Source organism: Bos indicus x Bos taurus, chromosome 2 (assembly GCF_003369695.1).
Source record: "Bos indicus x Bos taurus breed Angus x Brahman F1 hybrid chromosome 2, Bos_hybrid_MaternalHap_v2.0, whole genome shotgun sequence".
Classification (NCBI taxonomy): Eukaryota; Metazoa; Chordata; class Mammalia; order Artiodactyla; family Bovidae; genus Bos; species Bos indicus x Bos taurus.
In genome coordinates, this window is record NC_040077.1 from 106,001,473 (window position 1) to 106,023,800 (window position 22,328).

A 22,328-nucleotide genomic window follows, 5' to 3' on the forward strand; every position below is an offset into this window, starting at 1 on the left:
GAATTCTCCAGGGCCTCCCACGGTCTGGGCCTCAGTGGATATTCTTGGTCCAACCCTTTTTCTAAAGATGACAAAACTGATGCCCAACAGGGGAAGAGATTTATCTGAGCTCACCTGGCCTACGCATGGCCAGCCCCAGAAGTCAAGGATAGGCCACTGACAAAGGCCCCAGAGGCCTCTTCTCCCGCTGTCTCATCTACCTACATCTCCCCATGGGGAGACTTAGTCCTGACACCAGGGGTCACTTTCAGTTCAGTTCAGTTCAGTCACCTAGTCGTGTCCAACTCTTTGCGACCCCATGAATCGCAGCACGCCAGGCCTCCCTTTACAGCCACACAAAGAATCTCAGTGCTCCTCACAATCACCCCCTCAGAGAGAGGACTGGGTTTATTATTAACTCTTTGATACCTGGGAGGAAGACCGGCCATGGTCTCATGGCCACCACTTTGCCTGTATATCCGTCATGTTGGCACTCACATGTCCACCCACCTCCATTCTGTCTGCCTCGTTCACCTTTGAGCCTCTCAGAATCAGAACTAGACCCCGGGTTCCCTGACTCTCTTCCCGACCTTGTCTCCCACCCCACCTCCTTCAGCCATAGTCTGTTAAACAGTGAAAGGCAGGCGCGTGTGGGGAGCTATGGGGCAGGGCAGCCAGTGGGAGACAGGACCCAGAGCCCCCATCTTTCTAGGTCTGGGCTGGTGTCCTCACTGCCCCTGCCTGCAGCAAAAGTTCCCTCAACATTGCAAGCCCTATGGAGATAGTGCATGCAGGGCCTTGACACTCAACCCTGAACCCCTAACCACTAATCCAGAGAATCACTGTGTTGCAGCCTGAGACTTGAAGACAGGAAGAAGAGCTAGTTCAGTTCAGTTCAGTTGCTCGGTCATATCCAACTCTTTGCGACCCCATGGACTGCAGCACATCAGGCCTTTCTGTCCATCACCAGCTCCCGGAGTTTACTCAAACTCATTTTCATTGAGTCGGTGATGCCATCCAACCATCTCATCCTCTGTCGTCCCCTTCTCCTCCTGCCTTCAATCTTTCCCAGCATCAGGGTCTTTTCAAATGAGTTGGCCCTTCGCATCAGGTAGCCAAAGTACTGAAGTTTTAGCTTCAACATCAGTCCTTCCAATGAACATTCAGGACTGATTTCCTTTAGGATGGACTGGTTGGATCTAGGGATGCAACCCTAAATCCAACTGGTTGGATCTGGTTGCAGTCCAATGGACTCTCAAGAGTCTTCTCCAACACCACAAAAGCATCAATTCTTCATCTCTCAGCTTTCTTTATAGTCCAACTCTCACATCCATACATGACTACTTGGAAAACCATAGCCTTGACTAGACGGACCTTTGTTGGCAAAGTAATGTCTCTGCTTTTTAATATGCTATCTAGGTTGGTCATAACTTTTCTTCCAAGGAAAGCATCTTTTTATTTCATGGCTGGAGTCACTATCTACAGTAATTTGGGAGCCCCCCAAAATAAAGTCTGCCACTGTTTCCACTGTTTCTCCATCTATTTGCCATGAGCTAGAGAGCACAACAAATCCTTTGGTCTGGCCTTGGAGAACTGACCCCTCAGCCAGTGAATGACCTGTGCAACCGTTTCTGGTGACCCTGGATGGATGGGTGGGTGGATGGATAAATGGGTGGGTGGAGGGAGGGAGAAAGGGATGGATAAGTGAGTCTCATGCCACCATGACCTCCTGGTTCTAAACCACAGACAGTCGGTCCACTTCTGCATCTCCTGCCATTAAGCCTAGTGGCCCCAACCCTGCCCCCAAACCTGGTGACCTCACCTGTCTCACTGGGGGTGTACATGTGGCCTGAAGAGCGAGGAGTCTTCTGTCTTCCCTTGCAGGGCTGGAGGCCCCTGGGCCTTCCGTGGCCCAGTTCTGACACCTGCTGGTGCCTCTGGAGAGTGGCCCCGGCTTCTTCCTTCTCGCCACTCATTCACTCAGAGCTACCAAACCAGCCTGGCAGCCCTCTTGGCTACCCGCCCTCCAGTCTGGTTCACACTGGCAGGGCCAGGCTCCAAACCAGATGAGACCCAGGACATCTTTGCACACTGTGGGAGCCTTCCATTCACATGGGGTCAAAGCCCCTGCTCCACCCAGGCCCTCTAGCCAGGTCATCCTGGGAACCTAAGACCACAGACTATCACAGAACATGCAGCCGGAGTGCCCACGGTCATCCAGTGAGCGTGTCAGGACTTCTTCTACTCCCAGCCCTGTGCTGCCTCCTATCAGAGCAGTGTTGTGTGTCACTGGGGTGAAGGGAAGAAGCACTGGGAAAGGAAGGAGGGAACTGGGGGTGGGCCAGAGGTTAACAGGAGCAGGTTCAAGAGACAGGATGAGGTGGGGGCTATGATGCAAGCAACATGCAAGACCCCACCTTAGGCAATACCTCCTTGACTTCTCCCAGTTCAGTTCAGTTGCTCAGTCATGTCCAACTCTGCGACTCCATGGACTGCAGCACCCCAGGCTTCCCTGTCCATCACCAACTCCCAGAGCTTACTCAAACTCATGTCCATCGAGTCAGCGATGCCATCCACCCATCGCATCCTCTGTTGTCCCCTTCTCCTCCCACCTTCAATCTTTCCCAGCATCGAAAATGGGAGAAGGGGACGACAGAGGATGCGATGGTTGGATGGCATCACCGACTCAATGGACATGAGTTTGAGCAAGCTCCGGGAGCTGGTGATGGACTTCTCCCAGCTCTGACTCTTAAGCACCATCCATCCTCAGAAGATAAAGAATCCACCTGCAACGCGGGATACCTGGGTTCAATCCCTGGGTTGGGAAGATCCCCTGGAAGAGGGCATGGCAACCCACTCCAGTATTCTTGCCTGGAGAATTCCATGGACAGAGGAGCCTGGTGGGCTATAGTCCATGGGGTTGCAAAGAGTCGGACAGCACCAAGCGACTAAACACATCCCAGCCAGACCACTTGGGAGGAGGGTGCCACCATGCGGCTAATTTGGGTATTACATATGTTCCTTCCTGCTGGCCCCCAGAGTCTGGGTGTCCCAATCCTGCAGTTAAGGATCATAAAACTCTGCCCTTGGCCTGTATCAGGCTTGCCTGGAATGCACCCCAAATGCATGCACACACTCACACACTTCCATCCATCCACTCCAACTTCAACACCAGCAGAAACTCCTCATCTAGGAAGCGCTCCTTGCCCAGAGAGCACACAGGCTGGAAACACCACTCCGACCCAGCCAGCTGCGTGTCTGGGCAAGAGACTTGACTACTTGGAACCTCAGTTCCTTCGGCTGTAGCACAGAGATGACACGATCACCTCCCACATGCCATAAGCCCTGCATGAAATCACGTGTCTGTGTGCTTCACTACTGTTTTCATCACTGTTCCCTAGGGTCTGACACCCATCTTCCCAGTCTCACTGGGACACGGGCATGGAGGGAAGGGAGGGGGAGAGCCCGGCTAGAAAGAAGGCTCCAGGAAAGAAAGAGCCTGGCGCTTTGGCATGTTTGACATACTTGGCGTACTCGGGAAGTACAAGAGGTGCAGCTGGTTTCACTGTGCACTTGGGGGGCAGGGGAGCTGGCAAGGGGCGAGTCCACCAGACTGCACGGCTGCAGGAAGGTGTCTGCGCTTTGCCTTGAGGGCGTGGGGGCTCCCGAGGCGAAACCCAGGGAACTGACGCCGAGTCCCAGGGAAGCTGGCATGGAGGTGAGCTGAGAGGGTGGGTGGGGATGCGAGAGGCAGAAGGGCTTCTGTCAGTCACCCAAGCGAGAGAAGTCACATAAGATGAGAAGCTCAGGGACTCAAGCTGTATGGGAGCGGGGAGAGGTGCTGGCAATTGATGGGAGACGACAGAGGGAGGCAGCTGGTGGCAAGTATGTGGGTGATGGTGTCAGTCGCCGAGACTGGGCACAGGGGCTTCCTGCTGATTTCACCATGTGATCTGAGACAAGACACGGACTCCTCTGGTGGCAGTGACAGCCGAGCCCAGGCGGTTCCAGGAACATGTGAAAACAATGACTGCAAAAGCCTGCCAGCCAGCAGGCCCTCTGCCGAGGCCAGCCGGGGGCCTCTTAGACTCTCCCCTCAGTTGCCACAAGGGAAGGACTGTGGCTTGGCATCTTTGCAGTACTCCCAGTGCCAAGGCACACGCCCCCAGACACCTTCCACACGCCCTGAACACACCAGCCACACACCAACCACATGACATCCACAGGCCAACCACACCCCTTCACACACCCTCCACGCTCCAGCCGCACACCAGCCACACACCACCCACCTGCCACCACGTACTATCCAAACGCCTTCCCCATGCCATTTACATGCTATCTGTAGGCCACCCACATACCTTCTTCATGTCATCCACACACAAACTACATGCTATTTCCATGCCATCCATCACCTGCCATGTGCCATTCACACACACCTACATGCTCGCCATCCGTGTGCTCAGCCTCTCCTCCCAAATGAGAACCAGGCACCCACTTGGAACCCCAAGGACATCCCAGCCCCGCCAGGGCCCCAAGCCTCTCATTTCCACAAAGACACGCTCCCCTCCCCCACGGCCCCGCCAGCCACTCACCTTTGCAGGTGCAGCCCTCTCGGGTGATGACCTGTCGGCAGATCCCACAGGGCTTCACCTTCTTGAAGGTCTTCACCTTGAAGTGGTGAGTCTTGGGGGCCTCCAGGTCCTCTGGCTGTGGGAAGAGAGGCACAGAGGTCAGGCTGGGCTCCTGGGGAAAGAGCTGGGAGACCGAGGGAGAAGCAGGCCAGCACTGGGGGAAGGAGAAGTGAGAGCCCCTTCAGCCGTGAAGGGCCTGAGCCCATTTCTGGAAGGAGGTGCCCATGGAAAGAGAAAGCTATGGGTGTGACCCAGACTCCCAGACGGCAGTGGGGCTCAGACAACCAAAAACCCCAGCATCCAGGCACCACAGGCTCCTCCATGGTTTCTTAACCACTCTTTCTGTATTAGCAAAGTGCACTGATTTTAAGCGTGCTGCTCAATACAATCTGACACATGTATGCCCCCTGGGTTCACACCCCTGGAGGCTCCCTGGTGACCTCAGTCACTATCACCCCAAGGTAAGCTCTCTTGGCTTCTGTCACCAAAGACCCATTCTGCCAGGTTTTTAAACCTCATATGATAGAATGGCACCGTATATACTCCTCTGTCTGCTTCCTTGACTCCGAAAGAACCTGTGAGATTCACCCCTGTGGTCACACAGAACAGCAGCGCCCTCCTTCTCGCCGCTGCATAGTACTCCCCGTGCGCATGCAGCTAACTTCATCCACCCCTGCTGACGGCCCTCAACGTCTCACCCCTGTGAGTGCACTGCCCCTCAGTTCTCTCTCGAATCCTCATTATTACTCCCTGCCTCAGCCCAGAAGTCTTCTTCCATCTTTATTTCTATTTCCTCTTCTTTACATTATGAAAATATCAACAGGTTAAATACCCTTTTTTAAAAATTTTCTTTTAGCTGCATGCAGCATGTAGGATCTCAGTTCCCTGACCAAGGACTGAACCTCCACCCTGCACTGGAAGTGTGGAGTCTTAACCACTGGACCACCAGAGAAGTCCCTAAATATCCTTTTTAAAATGACACCACCACACACATGGGATGAGAGACAGGCTGGCAGTCCAAGCCTTCTCTATGTCTGGCTTTCTGTGAGCTCTGGGCCAGCCGCCAGCCGACCACTAACGGGGCCTCAGTTGCCCCCTCCAGACAGTGCGAGGTTGGGCTCCACACCCCCTTGTGACCACAGATGTAAACACACTCTAAGTCACAAAGTCCTCCACGCTGCTTAAGACCCCCTCCCTCCTCCCACCCGCAGCCCCCAGCCCAGGCACAGGCTGTTCCAAGGACACCCCAGGAAACCACGCCCTGAGTGCAGACGCTGCTCCTCTCCCAGGCACCTCCCCCTGGTGTCTGACTGGATTTATTCCCCGGCTCAGGCAGCAGGGGCCAGCAGAGCATAGACACTGAGCTGCCCCACTGGCTCCCCAGGCACAGAACTTTCCAAAGCCCCCGGCACACGCATGGGCACACACAGATGCGACTGCACACCCCACCGTTCCAGGGAGAAGATTCTTTTTCTCCAAGTCCCCCTCCCAGCACCCCAGTCTGAGCCTCCCAGCTCTAGGTGCTCAGGGGACGGCTGGCAGAGTCCCAGAAAGTTTTGATAGCAAATAGACATACATAAATGTGTGCAATGCCTGTAGGTTGGAATACAAACCCAGCATGTCCAGGGCTTGCAGCTGAGAGCCCTGTAGTGCTGAGTCCTGGGTAAAGGAGATGGAGCCACGAGAGACACAGAGAAAAACAGATGAAAGGAGAGGCAGAAAGCCAGCAGGGAAAGAGGCAGAAAGACAGAGAGAGGCAGAGGGAGAGAGAGACAGAAACAAAAGAGGAAAATACAAAGAGAGACAGAGACAAAGAGAAAAGAACAGTCGGAGAAGAAAAAAAAAAGAGGATCAAGATAAAGGCAGAAACAAAGGCAGAGACAAGCAAGCACATACAGAGAATGAGAATGATTAGATGGAAACACAGAGACTATAAAGGGAACCAGAGTCTCAAAGGGGAACAGACAGACAAAAAGGACACAGGAGCCAGCTTGAAGGGGCTGCTCAGATCTGGGAAGACGTGAGCATCAATACATCATGATAGTAGTGATTCATCAAAATACATGCTGACAGTAATGGCAGTCCATACTGATGTGTGAAATAAGTGAAAACACTGAAAGGCTGGTGAGGAACAGAGCATTTACGAGGCTCAGAGCACCTCCCCACATCATGCTTATAAATTGCAAAGGAGAAAAAAGTAACTCTGCCTGGCAGGCTCTGCTTTAATCAAGTGATCAAAGCTAACGTCACCGGTAAGGGGATGAGTGGAGATCGTGCGCTAGGGAGGGGATGGAATGAGAACAGAACATCACTTCTGCGATACTCCAGCCAAAGACACACAAGCTGAATCTAATCAAGAGGAAGCATCGGACCGACCCCAACGGAGGGACAGTCTACCAGTGAAGCGGCTTATAATCTTCCAAAGTGACAAGGTCACTAAAGTCAAGGAAAGGCTAAGGAGACTTCCAGACTGAAGGAGACTAAAGAGACCTGACAACCAAATGCCACCACTGATTCTGAACTGGATTCTTTCCACTCCCCTAAAGGACAACAGGAGGACAACTGGCCGATCTTCAGCAGAGACCAAGGATGAGAAGGTAGTCACTCATCAGTGGCAATTTTCTGACTTGGATGGCTGTGCTGGGTTAGGTAGGAAAAGTCCTTGTAGGAAAATAGGGCCGTATTCAGAGAGGGTGGGAGAAGGCAATGGCACCCCACTCCAGTACTCTTGCCTGGAGAATCCCATGGACGGAGGAGTCTGGTGGACTGCAGTCCATGGGGTCGCTAAGAGTCGGACCTGACTGAGCGACTTCACTTTCACTTTCACGCATTGGAGAAGGAAATGGCAACCCACTCCAGTGTTCTTGCCTGGAGAATCCCAGGGACGGGGAAGCCTGGTGGGCTGCTGTCTATGGGGTCACACAGAGTTGGACACGAATGAAGTGACTTAGCATAGCATAGCCTTCAGAGAGGGTACAGCAATGGGTCAGCTACTCTCAAATAGTTCAGGGGCAGCGGGGAAGGCTCTCTGCACTGTATTTGACACTTTTCTGAAGTTTTAGATTGTCTCAAAATTCAAAGAGAGACAGACTATATGTTGAGATGGTGGGGAGGCAGAAGGGAGCAGAGATAAAGCCCAGAGCCGAGACAAAGAGAGCAGAGGGTAGTGAAGCCAGCAGGTGCAGGAGCCCAGCCGTGCCCCCTGTTGGCTGGACCAGGCAGCAGGACCCAGGTTCTGATATTCCAGACACTTTATTCTGGGAGCTTCAGCTGAGGTTGGGGGTGAGGGGGTGGACTGAGAGTGGGGGCTGGGCACTGCCCAGCTCTGGACTTGACCCAGTACCTCTTATCCCACACCAGGAGGAGCAGGTGAGTCCTCTCCTATTCTGAGGTCTCACCTCCCGTGTTTTCCCATCTCAGCCCCCTGCTGGCGACCTTCCAAATTATCTCTGTCACTGACCTTCCAGGGAGGGGACCCAGTCCCTTGTCAACTGCAGTAGCCAAGGCTTAGATGGGAGGAGAAACAGGGAAGGGATTTGGGGTTCAATTTAAGGCATGTTTGAAGGGGCATGCAGGAAGCCCTAAAGCCCAGTCATCTCAAGCCTACTCTGCCCCCGGAAGCCTGCCTCTCCCACCCTACTAAGTCAGCAGAGCTCCCCATACCAGCTTATCTTCCAGCCTTATCTGCCTACGACCCCAAATCTAGCCCTTCCCCTAAAGCCCGGGGAAAGAGGCCCCCCCAACTAAAGCAAAGTCAGGGCAGTGGAATCTGCCCAGTAAACAGAAGAGGAGCAGACTGGCCTTCCAGGCTGACCAGCAAACACCCAGGCTTCTCCCCTGGGTCCTGGGCTTGCTTGCTCTACTTGGACAACTCCATAAAGTCTGGTTTACAAAATCTCCTCCCCCGTGGGCTTGGAGAACAGACATGAGGTTCAGAAAACATGCTCTCCGGCCTTGGTCACGGCATCTTTGAGCTGCCCTGGGTGATGGTCCGTCACACACCTGTCCCCTATATCCACCCCATCCTGGTTCTCTGGCTAAAGGATCTCTGGGATCTCTGGGATGGGAGTCTAGAGACCAGCTTTCTAGACTGGCAGTCTTAGGACCATCAGTGGCCTTCTCCGGGCCTCATAGTCCCCAGATGGAAGTGAGGGGTTTGGACAAGACAGCCTGGGTGTACACAGTATCCGGGAAACAATGGGCCAGTCTGAGAGGAAGGGACTGTGGGATCTAGGGGGTGGGACTTGCGGACGTTTACAGAGAGAGAGCTGTCTAATGGGGCATCACCCCTCCGTGAGGGGCTGGGCAACCCCAGTGGGAGTGAGGAGACCAGCTGGGCCATGCCCAGGAAAGTGACCCCAGGTCATAACCTTGACTCTGCCAGCATCTCTGGCTATATACACTGGGGTGTCTGGTAATCTTGTTAAGAGTCATCCACAGAGGTCTGAAGATTTCCTGGGATGACGGAGGAGGAAGTATAGGGTAGAATATCTTCAAATATCTGAAGGAGCTGTCATGGCTGTGAAGTTTCTAAAGGCAAAACAAAACCCCAGTGGGTAGAAGGTGCCAGAACTCATGATTAGACAAGGGGAAAAGAACTTTCAAACAATCATAGGTCAAAATCCAGAGGAAGAAGATAAATGAGGGTCTAGCACCTCCCCTGCCCCGCCCACAGTTACTCCCCAGGTACAGGCAGAGGATGAGAACGGAGCCCATAAAGCACCATGCTCAAGGGTAACGGCTTGTTATGACAATAAGCATCATTTTCCCTGACAAGTGGCAGACAGCCTCACAAAGCACACTGGCCCCTCCCTTGCCGGATTAGCTCCTAACGGATCTAGGGAAAATTCAGAGCAGAAGAGGCCCGGCCATGGCAGAAGCTGCCTGGTCTGTCCCCAGTCCACCTCTCTTGAGAGCCAGAACTCAGAAAGGGAAAGGGTCCCAGCTGAAGTCATTCTTCTCCCCTCTCCAAGCCCAGAGCCCTAGCCCGGCAACAAGCCCAGCCAGCGTCAGAGGGCTGTTCTGGCCCTCTGGGGGAAACTCTCCCTGCCCTCCTCCCCACTGTTCAGTCAAGCTGCCTGCCAGAGGGGTGTGGCACATCTGGCTTGGGCAGCCTCGGCGGGAGTTCTTGGCCTTGGGCTGGGAATGGCTGTTTACTGGCTCCTCCCGGCCCCATGGGGCAGAGCGCAGTGGAGTGGGGGTGTGATGAAAAGGGACTGATAACCCTAGAGGTCCTCAGCTCATGAGCTCCTGACCCCAAAAACATCCCCAGCCCTGCCCCACTGGGCTCCCTGGGCCCCATACTAGGAGCCATGGATGACGAGGCCAGAGGACAGAAGTCGGCAAGCCGGTAAGCCTTGGGAAAGAAAATCACGATAAAGCAGGCCCCGGACAGACCTGGAGTGTCATTCAGTCCTCTCCCAGCAATCCACCCCTCCGTGTCTCATCACGGTCGGCTGGGACACCAGGACCTGGTTGGCATCAGCGCTTATTTCTGTGAGGAAGACTGGGACTCCCAGTGGAGCTACAGGCTGGAGTCTGGGACACTCCCCACCACCAGCACCACAAATGCAAGCTCCCTCCAGCCCCATCTCACCTTCACATACACACCACCCCACCAAAGTTCCTCTTCACCATCACCCCCCAGCCCCTAGCCAGCTAATGCGCTGACCGTGTTCTTGGTCGCTCCGGGTGGAAAACTCTGAGTCACTCTCAACGCCTCCCAGCCCTCCACCCTCCAATCCAACCAGCTGCCAGACTCTGTAAATTTTGCTTCCTAAATATTCTCTTGGCCCTCCTGTGCTTTTTCATTCCATTGCCTTTGCCCTATTAGAGGCCCTGTCACTTTTTTGCCTGGGCACTGTTGCCTGTGGCAACAGCCTCCTGGTCTCCTTCCGCCCTGCACAGCCTCTAAGGTACACAGTTTTCTGGGGTCACCCCCACTCACTGCGAAAGGCTTCCATGCCTTCCTGAGCATCCACCATAAAACGTGCGTTCCCTCCAATCAGCAGGGAGCAGCCTTGGTCCATACCCGGCCCACCCAGCCATCTCAGTCCCCATGCCCCATTCCCTGACTCCCTGCCTTGGATCCATACCTGAGACCTGGTTCTGCCGTTCCCTCTTCCCAGAATGTCCTTCCTGCCTCTCAGCATGTCAGGCTTCTAGGCATCCTTGAAAGCTTCATTCAAACCTCATCCCCGAAGGGAAATCTTCCCAAATAACGTCCCCACCATCCCTTTCAAAATCGGTCTCTCCATACTACTTTTCTTTTTTCATTGTGGAAAGTTTAAAAGCTCTGGAAAAGATGGACATGCATATGCCCTTGGCCCCGACTCACTGCTTGTGAGCATTCTGCCACTTCTATCCACCCTCTGTCTCTGTCCCCTACCTCAGTCCAATATAATCACCACCCTCAGGAAATTCGACCTCGCGACAATAGCATTATCCAACATTCAGTAATATATTCTGATTTCCCCTTTTGCCACAATGACACCCATTCGAGCTGGGTCTTTGCCTTTGTTTTTATTTTGGACTCAGGATCCAGGCAGGATCTTGTATTACGTTTAGTTGCTGGGTTTCCTTCCTCTTCTTTCATGTGGACACATGACCCCACCTTATGATTTCTCTTTGATGACGTGGACTTTTTTGAAGAGCCCAGGCTGTTTTGCAGAATGGCCCTCGGTATCTGGATGTGTCTGATCATTTCCTCATGATTCGATTCGGGCTAAGGGTCACCCAGCACCCCTTCCTTTCCTCAGTCATTCGTGCTTGGCGCCCCGTCACAGCGCCCTGTTCAATCCGACTTGTTAGCAAGGTGACCCCTGGCAAGTTAATTAACCCCTGTCTGCCTCACTTTACTAATCTGTTAAGTGGGCTAATCGTAGCAACCATCTATAGATTGTGACAAGGCCTGAAAAGCCACCGGAACAGCGCCTGACACATGGTAAGTACTCACTTAGATGTGGACTCTTGATTTGTGTTGTCACACCTGGGTGTGCACTGGACTTGTCCACCAGGCACACGCACCTGCATGGGCTTCTGCTCCGTGTCCACTGTGTCCAGAACAATGTGAGCCCAAAACACGTCAGAAGGAGCAAATCCAATGGAGTTGCTGCCTGACCTCATTCCCTGCAGTGGTTTCACCCACTGCCACTGTCCTGCCCTCAGGGGACAGAACACGGGTTCAGGGGGTCCTCACAGCTGAGGAGCGAGCTCTCCTATGCCAAGCAGCCCTGGGTCTCCAAGGGAGGAAAGATGCAGAGAATGGCTGTAACTGAGCTCCCCATGTGACAGAGGAGCACGCAGACGCTTGGGCAGCCTGGATTCTGCCTGGTGGCCTTCGGCCCCTGACAGGGCTTCCTGAGCTGGCCCATCTCTCACCATTGGCCTGCCTCTCTCTCTCTCTCCCCACTTGGCTGCTTTATAAACCGTGTGTGTCCCAACGTTTTTGAGCATTAAGCCCCGGGTCCCTTTTTGTGCTCTAACCTGAAAAAAATCAGCTCCTGGAGTGGGAGGGCACAGTGAAGGTGAAAGTGTTAGTCGCTCAGTCGTGTCTGACTCTTGAGACCCCACGGACTGTAGCCCTCCAGGCTCTTCTGTCCATGGAATTCTCCAGGCAAGAATACCAGCGTGGGTTGCCATTCCCTTCTCCAGGGGATCTTCCCAGCCCCGGGATCAAACCTGGATCTCCTGCATTGCAGATAGATTCTTTACCATCTGAGACACCAGGCACAGAGATGTGGGTGGTCTGAAACCCCATTAACGGGCCTGGCCTGATGGTGAGGGCCTGGCACGGCTTCCCTCACTGATTCCTCACCGCAACATCCTAGTGAGGCTGAGGATGCTCTGGGGCACCAGGGAAGCCAGGATGGAATGAAGATTCAGATTCATGTCTGTCTGAGATAGGGTCCCCAGTCCCTAAGCACGGCAGTACCACCACTTCCGAAGGTGTGTCAACAGCTGCCGCCTGTATTATCTGGAGAAGCCTTGGCCGTTACACTGTCAGGACTCCTCTGCCCAAAGGCCATCTTCTGGCCAGTTTACCCCATCTTATCTTTCCTCAGTTATCCTTACTTCCTGCGCTTGGATTTCAGCAGTCTCAGCTTCATCTTTGGATCTAGTTTAAAGTTCACCTCCCAAGAGGAGAACATCTCTTTCCTGATATGTCCCTCCTTCTCCCTCAGTCTAGGCGAGGTCTCTCCTTAAATGTCCTTACAGATTCCCTCTTGGATAATATCCATCTTACTGCAATCATTTGTCCAGTATCTGCCAGCTTCTTGAAGAAAGTGGGCACTCCATGATCAGTGGCGAGATAGGTGGAGGGAATATGGGTGGGTGGTGCTTAGATGGCAGCACAGTGCTTTCCTAACATCATTTCCCATCTCTGGGCTGCTGGCCACCAACCCCTCAACCCAGAGGTGCAAAACCCCCAGCCCATACCCTTCCACTTTTCAGGAGCACTGAACCCACCATGGCCCCCTGGGCAGGCCACTTGCCCTCTGTGGGACCCCTTCGCCTTGGCCAGAAACTGGAACTAGCCATCCTTGCCCTTCCTACCTCACAGAATTACAGTGAGGTTCAAACAACATAGTGTAAGTCAAGGACCTGGAGACAAGGAAGGCACAGGGAGGCTACTTGGCTGCCCGGACCACACAGCTAGTAAGTGGCTGAGCCAGGATTTGTCCCCGGAATCCGTGCTCTGACTATGCATGCTGCCTGCAGGAGAAAGCCTGCGTGTTCTGAGCCTTCACACTGTCCTCACACTCCACCTGCCCTTCCCGGGAGATCCCCAGAATGGAAAGCCCTGCATGGGGAGGCGGGAGAGCCAGGCCCTGGTTGTGCCTCTAACCTTGTGCGGCCTTGAACTGCACCGTCGTAGAAAGGGAGCTAACATTTCTTGAGCCCTTACTGAGGGAGAGACACTATTCTAAAATGTATTGGCTCCTTTAAAACCTAACAACCCTATAGGTAGGTGGGGAAACCAATGGAGAAACAGAGATTTGAAGTCACCTGCCTAAGGTCACAGAGCTCCCAAGTGACAAGGCAGGATGAAACCCAGGCTCTGCTCTCTTGGCCGGCCTGCCATCCTTCCTCTGAGCACCACAGAAAACCAGTACCGTATTGCTCCCTGACTGTGGGCCTCGAATGTCATGTTGAAAAATTTTACAAAGGGGTCTGTTTTATTTCAGACCTTGTTAGTGTCACACCACCCAGCCTAGCTCCCAAGCCCACAGTCAGGAGGCCCCACGGTGGGCACAACCCTACAAGCCAATGAAACTCCAAAGAGAGCGAGTTCAGGACCGAGGGATCTGAGTCGGGTTCACAGGGCAGAAGTGCACGCCAGGCAACCGGGAGCTCACGAGGACCCTCTGACAAAAATGTGTGCTTAGCGCTGGGAGGGACATGGGCTCCAGAAGAGAGAACACTTCTTTGTCTGCAGCTGCAAGCAGCCTCAGAGGACAGCATCCAAGTTCCTGTGAGAAACTCAGGATGAAGAGTCAACTGATGAGCCAGAGGCCACACGGCTCACTCAGCACAGGCCCAGCGCTGTACTTGGCCCCTGGCCGCCGTGCCTTGTGGCTCTCTCAGCCCCACCTAATAAGCCCTCTCCCAGGGCCTGCAGCTCTAACACCAAAAAACCTCAATTAATAGGCATGTAATTATTTTCTAAATAAACCATACTTGAATATGTAATAGCAAACAATGGGAGCATTTGATGAGAAAATCAAGTTACGCATGATATACAGCTACGCACCTCAGCTAATAAAGTGATTTTTATTCCTACAGCTTGTTAAAACTATGTGTTATGGACAGATGACTCCGTGGATGAAATGTGTGCAGCTATTCCTGGGGAGATTCCCCGCCGCCAACACATATCAGACCTGGGATGCAGGGCATCCTATAAGCCAAGCAGGGTCTTGTGGAGTGGGATGAGGGACCCACATTTACTGAGCAGCTACTATGTGCTGGGTACCTGGTTTTCTGACGCATGTCATCTCTGTCCTCACCCCAGCCAAACAAGGTGTGTGTTCTTCTCCCTATTTTACAGATCAGGAAACTGAGGCTCAAGGAGGGAACTGTGATAGCCAAGGCTGCCCATCTGATAAATGACAGGAGGAGGATCTAAGCCCAGCCCTGCCTGGTGACAAAGGCCACCCACCTCCCACCAGCAGGTGCCTCTCAAGGTGGGAGCAGCCCCCTTGTCAAGGTCTCCAAGACCTCTGTATCTCCTCTCCATAATTTGCACCAGCTAGTCCTCCCCTCCCTGCTACAAACTCATACCCCAACCCACAGAGGTCCATGCAAAAAAGAGGAAAGTTGCTGGGACAACTGCAAGGGAGGATCCAGGACAAGAAGTTTGATGGGATCAGGACTGTGCCCTGGGACCAGTCCTCGCCGCTCCCCCCAGACTTGGGCCCACCCTGGCGATGGGCATCCAGGCCAGAGCAGAATGGGGAAAAGACATCCTCCTCCCCAGTCCACTCCACCAGCCTCTTCCACCACAGAAAGGCGCCCACTGGGTTGTCCCATGAAGCTGGAGAGGGACCGGGGCGGGGAGTCACAGGAGAGAGGACAGGAAAAGGAGGGGGGAGAACCTTAGAGAAATCGTAGCATCCACACCAGCCCTTGGTCTCCAGTCCCCTCTCCCAGCTCTCGGGGAGAGGAGTCACCTGGACAAGGCACTCATGCTCACCTCTTGGCACCTCCCCTCCATCATCCTCATTTCACCCCCCAGGGAAACTGAGGCTCACAGCCACGAGGCACTTTTCCCACAGCCTCTCTGCTGACGTGGCCTTGTCTCCATCCACAATAGCATCACCCCGGAAGTTTAACCACCAACCTTCCCGCCACAGGCCTCCCTCCCTGCCCGGCTCCATCCTCAGCACCATCTACAGAGCTCTTCCAGAGCTGGGCCCAGGGAGCCAGAAGGGCCTGGAGAGATGAACTTGGCCATGGCTCCCATTATACAGATGTGGACAGCAGCCCAGCGAACCCCGTCTGTGCAGGACGCTCCAGACGCCTTCAGTCTGTTACTGAGAGCCCCACACGCCACCCAAACACCCTCATCCCAATGCTCCTCACTTCCCCTCTCTGCCTAGGTCTGATGTCCCGCTGTTGTCCTTCAGCCTGGGCTCCAGCCTAAGCTCAGGAGGGTCCTCCCCAGGGCCAGCTGGAACAGGGAAAGGGCAGGGAAGACCACATCTGGACCCGGGACTGAAGCGCCATCCCCCAAACCAGCCGGCACTCTCTCAGAGACCAACATTAACCTCGGCCAGGGAAGACTTCCTCGCCCTCCTGACCCTTGCATGCCTTCGCCCAGCCTGACAGCCTAGCCAAGCCCCTCTGAGGAAAGGGTCTCCAGCCCCTGCCCCCTCCAGCAGCCCCCTCTCTCCTTCTGACAGGCCTCAAGACTTTTAACCCTCACCGTGTGGCCCCAGACCTGCCTGCCTACCCCTCAGGCACTCGCCCGACACACACCTTCCCGAATCTGGGGCCAAGAAAGGGGAAAGACAAGGCCTGTCTTCCTCCTTGGGACTAGGGGGTGCGTGGGGGTGGTTCTTGGTAAGGGTGGGAGGGCTGTGGAGGAAGAAGTGGCAATGGTTAGCAGTTGAAATTGGGATAAAAGTGACGGAATCCAAGCAGAACTTCCCTCCAGCCGGGCTTCCCCAGATTTCATTTTCTAGATTAATACCCCTTGTTCCCCAGGCCCCCTACCATCGCGCCTTCCTCAAACTCTGAGGCTGAGCAACTTGAGGGCTGACGAATTTCGCCCCCAGTGCAGGGGAGGGGTAGGGTGGGAGTGGGAATGGAGACAGGAGAAGCTCCAAAAAGAAACCAACTTTGTGATGGCTTCTTCGCCTCACAGCTCCTGGGCTCAGCTGGGGGAGAGGGCGGGGGGTGGGGGACTGGACCGACCCCAGAACTGGGGTGAGGGGCCCCCACTGATGGGGAAGGACTCAGGCTGAGAGTCTACTCAATTCGGTCCCTCAGAGGCAGAAAGGCCCCCTCCTTCACAGCCAGCACTCCCCCCACCCCAGGCTCTCAGCATCAGGCTAAGGTTGAAGAGACCAGGGTAGGGGCTTCGACCTCCTAGCTAACACAACCACACGTACCCAGAGCATGCAGGATAGACAGATCCATGTCATCTTCGCTGAGTGCTGTCCCTGGGGCCACGTTGGGGCTGGCGGATGGTCCCCCCGAGCTCACAGCCCCCACAGAGCAGGCAGAAGGGAGCTCTGAGTCCGCAGCGGCCTCGGCTCTGGCTCAGTCAGCATCGCTCGCCCTGCCTGCCTCCAACTCACCCTCCCTCCCCCTCCTCCCCCCACTCCACCCCTTGTCCCAGCCTCTTGTCTCCTCCCGCCTCCCAGCTCCACTGGTGGCTTGCAGGGTCTGAAGCCTTTGCTTTGCAAGGGGTAAGCAGAAGGCGGAACAAAGGGACAGCTACTGGAGACGGCCCCTCCCCACCCAAACCTCCCCTGTACCCCCAATCCCAGACACCCAAGCCCTGTGAGCTACCGGGCTGCTCCTGCCTTCTGCTCCTGCCTTCTGGTTCCATCCAGCACTACTGGCCAGGAGTCTGCTTTACTCCCCACAGATCCCTACCCCCAGAACCCCGATGGAGGGACAGACAGACAAGTGATGGCACAGCCTGAACTGTGGTTCTTCAGGCCCGTCCCATCTCCAAGGACACACACATGCCCTCCTGCCCTGGGAACACACTCCCTTGCACACACTTAGCTAGGTCGGGCTCTGGTGCCCATTCAGTGAGCTCTGAGCCTGCACCTCGCTTGACTCAAGAGAAACCAGGCCTGGGATGGCTGGAAAATGGCCCTGCCCTCCGGGCTGTGAATTTCGTTCCAACTTTTTCCTACTTTTTTTTCTTCCCCTTCTTTCTTTCTTTTCTCCAAACATCTGTCCCAGCCCTTCCTGCCCTTCCTAAAGGAGCCCCGCTCCAGGCTCCCGCGAGAGTCTGTTTTTCTTGACTGTGCCCTGGGCCAACATTTGGTTTGCATTTCCCCACTTCCTCCTCCGCCTCCCTGGCTCCCCCTCCCAGGGCCGTTTTCACCTCCCACCATTCCACATGCCTATTTCTCCCGAACACTGTCCCGTCTACTCACTCCTGCCAGCCCTTCCCTGCCCCCACCACCTTAGCCCAGGGACTAGAGTTTGGGGTCCAGGGTGGGGGGGAAGACGAGGGGTACAGATTCCAAATGCATTCCCAGGGCTCGCTGCAGGGGAATCCAGCAAAATCTGCCCCGCGCCTTCATTGTCTCAACTCCCCCCTCCACTGTTCCCCCAGAAACTTTCCTCTTTGAGCTCTGGCCACAGCTGGACCAAGCGAGGGTGGGTGGGGCTGGTGAATCACCCACACTATTTTTTTGGAGACTTCCAGGGGAGGGAAAGAGGGCTCAGCCCCACCCCCTTCTGTAGACACACACACACACATACACACACACACACACACACCAGGACACACAGTCCAACTCACACAAACACACAGAATGCCGAGGACAGGGCCCCACCCAGAGTAGGCACTCTGAGACCATTTTCTTGGATTGAGTAACTTGGCAAGAAAGTCCTCTTGCATGAGGACTTATGTACACACCAGCGTGTGGTACATGCCCTGGGCCACATGTAAAAAGGGTTGTGCATCCCCTGCCTCTCTCCCCGACTCACCCAAGAACATGCCTTCACCACTCTCTGTCAGCACCACACGCGGTGCCATCCCAGCGTAGCGTCTATACGACCAGCCTCTCCCCTCAGGTGGACCTGTCCAGCCAGGTGTACTGGCTTCCAGCCCACAGTCCAGTCAGGACATCTACCTAGGAAACCCCAGAATGAGAGGGAAACATTCACACTTTGTCTGGGGAAGGGCTGCCATGTGCAGAAGTGCAGGTTGTGTGCTGCACAGAGGACTCTATTCCTTGGCGATTCCGAGAGGTCAGGGGAGGACACTATAGCAAGATGTCTCATTCCGGTCCCTCCTGGGGCGGGTGCCTGAGTTAAGAGTCTTTGCTCTGATGACGACATGATAAGGTAAAAAATCAGGGCCCTTCTCACATCTCTCCAAGCCCTTCTGCAGAGCCGTGGAGCAATCAAGGATTCTGCCTCTACCCTATATCCCTTTCCAGAACCACAGTGCCCCTGGATATCCCCTCCCAAGCCTGCCAGGGCTCAAATGACAGTTTAACCAACACTGTAATGAAACAGAGTCCCACATGTAGTGGGCCCTGCAGCCACCGCTGGGGATGGCCACAGGCAGACACTCCTGCCAACCCTTCGTCTCGACTGGCTGGAGCTCAGGGCAATATAGGAAGGGGGCCTCTCTGGGAGCCCCTGAGCCCACCCCTAGCCACCACCACCAGCGCTGCCAGCCCTCCCAAGGGTTCAGCCAGCTCAGCCCTGCCATCCCCGCACTCATTCCCACCCCATCTCCCCCCGCCCTGCTCCCACAGCCCTGCCCTTTACAGCTGGCATCACTAGATGTGCCTGCCGGCGGCTATCTCAAGAGTTCTGAGAAATCACCTTGCAGCTTCCCAGAAATGCTGAACAAGGCCAAAGAGCAAGTCACAGTGACACCAGTTTGTCTGGCCTCCCACGCAGCCCAAGGGGACCCTGCAGCCCCCAGGCCAGCTCCCTCTGCAGTCCCTTGAGCTGGGACTGAAAGACAGGAGTAGAGAACCCTAGTGCTGAGGGTCTTCTTGGAAGAATCCGGCCCCCAGAATTCCCCCATCCCTCTTTTCTGAGACTACGGGGGTCTCTCTTGTATTTTAATCTCTCACAGTCGGAAAGTCTTTCCTCCTACCCAATCACCATCTTCCCCATTGCAGGTTCAACTCTGCCACCAGAAGTGTCTCTAAACTGTATGTGATGACCCTGTTTCAGGACCCTGTTACCAATTATTCATCCTTCCCAGCTGGTTCCCCTGCTCCACCCACACAAGGAGAGTTCCTTGGGCAAGGATCTGTCCTGTGTTTGGTATCCTGAGAGCCCGGCATATAGCAGGTATCAGACATGATTGTAGAAACAATGGATCAATCTACCAATCAATAGGTCCCAACATATTTTCCTACTTCTACCACTTACTATCCCCTTCCCAGGGTTTCCCCAGAGGCTCAGCAGTAAAGAACCTGCCTGCAATCCAAGAGTCGCAGGAGACATAGTTTCAATCCCTGGGTCAGGAAGATCCCCTGGAGGAGGGCATGACAACCCACTCCAGGATTCTTGCCTGGAGAATCCCATGGACAGAGGAGCCTGACAGGCTACTGTCCATAGGGTCACACAGAGTCAGACATGACTGAAGTGACTTAGCACGCACACAGCAAGCATGCATCCCCTTCCTAGGGGTTTCCCACATGGCACAAGTGGTAAAGAATCTGCCTGCAGTCTAAGAGTTGCAGGAGACATAGTTTTGATCCCTGGCTTGGGAAGATTCCCCTAGAGGAGGAAATGGCAACCCATTCCAGGATTCTTGCCTGGACAAGCCCATGGACAGAGGACCATGGCGGGCTACAGTCTGTAGGGTCGCACAGAGTCAGACACGACTGAAGTGACTTAGCACACACACATGTACGTTCCCTTCCCAAACCCTCCTCCTGGTCCACTTCAGCACCCCCTGAAAGGATGTTGGCATACCTTGCCAACACACCAAATTTCCTCAGCACCATATCTTCCTGCCACATGCTGATCTCTGAGCTCTCCCAGAAGGGGGAGTCTCCAGAGGCTGGACCAGTATCGCCCTTCCTGGGGTCCTGACCCCAAGCCTGGACCAGGGACTCACAGGCAGAAGCTGTGGGCTGGTTGGGTCTTCCGGGCTGAGATCCCAGAAGCCTCAGCACCTGCCCCCACCCTGTGCCATGACACCCACTGCCCCGGCCATTTCTGCAGCGGCTGGTGTTTAACCCCACTCTCCTCTCTGCAGGCCCAGCCTTCCTGCTCGCTGCCCATGGCCCTCCAGCCTCTAGCTCAGCAGTCAGTTGAGGAAAGAGCCAGGACTGCAGGCTCTGGGGCCGGCGCTGAACTGAGGCAGAGGGAAGGGTGAGTGAGGGCAGGAATAGAGCTAACAGGCCTCGTAAGCCTGAGCCTGGCATGCCTGTATCCCAGCCTGTTTCCTCACCTGCAAAATGACAGAGCTGATGGTCTCAAAGGTCCCTGCCGGCCCCACAGGTGCTGTGGGGTGAGACCACACAAATCGGTGTGAGACCACCGATTTCCCAGGCCAAGATCCCCGCTCCCTCCAACCCATTCCTCCTCTCCTTCCACACTTGTCCATCAGAAAGTTCTTCCTGTTGTCAGCCCATCTCCTAATGGAGCATCAAGTCTTTTCTTGGTCACCATGGGTCACAAAATTCAAAGGTCACGGAACGTCAGAGCTGGAAAGACCTGGAGCCTTTCTAGGGGTCACAATCAAAACCTTAAGGGCCCCGACAGAAGGTAAATGAAAGGAGCAGGCAAGGAGTCCCTCAGAGACCCAGAGAGCTGGCAGGCTCAGCTAAAGGGGACCCCGCTCCTCGTCAACAGCTGCTATGGATCAGTGACATGGCCCACACTGTCAGATCTTTTGATCTGTCAAGAGAAGCCCCAGATCTATATTATCTAACAAAATCTTTTCTACAAAATATGAAAAGTGCACTTTTTAAGAGCTGGCTTTTTCTTCTTTTAAAGCTGTTCTGCCAGATTAAATTAAACAAGTCTGCCAGGAGGGTTTGGCTTTCGGGCACCGCTCACCTAAGCAGCCCCCTCATCTGAGAGAGGACAGCACTGCAACGGAGGGAGGGGTGGGATCGCCCGGTGTCACAGGGCTGTGGCTCCCAGCACCTGCTGTCCAGCTACTGTAGGACCAGAGTCATGCTCTTGCCTTTCCCCTGCCAACCCTGCAACCCGCTGCCTCCACACGGGGCCGCACACACCACAACCTTCCTCCCAGCCGGTCCCAGGGGCCTCCCGTTCAATAGACAGGAGCAGAGATGGTGCTGGGATTCTCCACCAACGTCCAACTACAGATTCCAACAGCACAGAACCCAGGAATCTGACACCAAAGCCCTCGGTAACTGCGTTATACCCTTTGGCCCCCTTGGGCAATGTCCTTTCGCTCCGTGCCCCTGGAAAGAGCAATATTAACTAATCATACATGTAACTGTGGTATCATATTTAAGCCTCCTACCAGCTCTTGTTTTACAGATGCAGAAACTGAGGCACAAAGAGATCCAGCCACTTGCTCAGCATCACATAGCTACCATGTGTGAGAGTGGAGTCCAGGGCGTCTGATAACACATCTTGTGGGTATCAAGAATTTTCCTGCTGTTCCTCTAGCAACGGTGTCACCCAGAGACTAGGGCTTATGGTCCCATGTTGAGGTGATATGTTAACTGTCCTCCCCACTCCTTGGCCGAGGAGAAGGTCAGCTGCCCAGGCCCAGGACTACCTTGGGTTGGGGGAAAAGGGGACACAGAGAGGGAAGCCAAGGACAGTGCTGCCACCTGGGTCAGGATGAGACTGACTGGCTCCTGGGGCTTCCCTGATAGCTCAGTTGGTAAAGAATCCTCCTGCAATGCAGGAGACCATGGTTCAATTCCTGGGTCAGGAAGATCTGCTGGAGAAGGGGTAGACTACCCATTCCAGTATTCTTGGGCTTCCCTTGTGGCTCAGCTGGTAAAGAATTTGCCTGCAATGCGGGCGACCTGGGTCCAATCCTTGGGTTGGGAAGATCCCCTGGAG

The 22,328-nt window shown here is 54.6% G+C and overlaps 1 protein-coding gene across 9 annotated transcripts in view; it reads right to left on the reverse strand.

Moving 5' to 3' along the window:
- The window catches only part of TNS1 (tensin 1), a 216,272-nt gene extending 199,397 nt beyond the window's left edge, over positions 1 to 16,875 (reverse strand). For 5 of the 9 annotated variants that reach the window (XM_027567247.1, XM_027567229.1, XM_027567219.1 and 2 more), the window contains exon 1: positions 4,572 to 4,686. Coding sequence is in view for 2 of the 9 variants with exons in the window: in XM_027567210.1 (XP_027423011.1) it covers positions 4,572 to 4,686; positions 16,724 to 16,756 (148 nt within the window). In the remaining 7 variants the exon portion in view is untranslated. Of the gene's footprint in view, positions 1 to 4,571; positions 4,687 to 16,723 lie in introns of those variants that run through there. The other 4 variants (XM_027567184.1, XM_027567193.1, XM_027567210.1 and 1 more) reach the window with 3 other exon arrangements.
- Between the last annotated feature and the right edge of the window lie 5,453 nt (positions 16,876 to 22,328).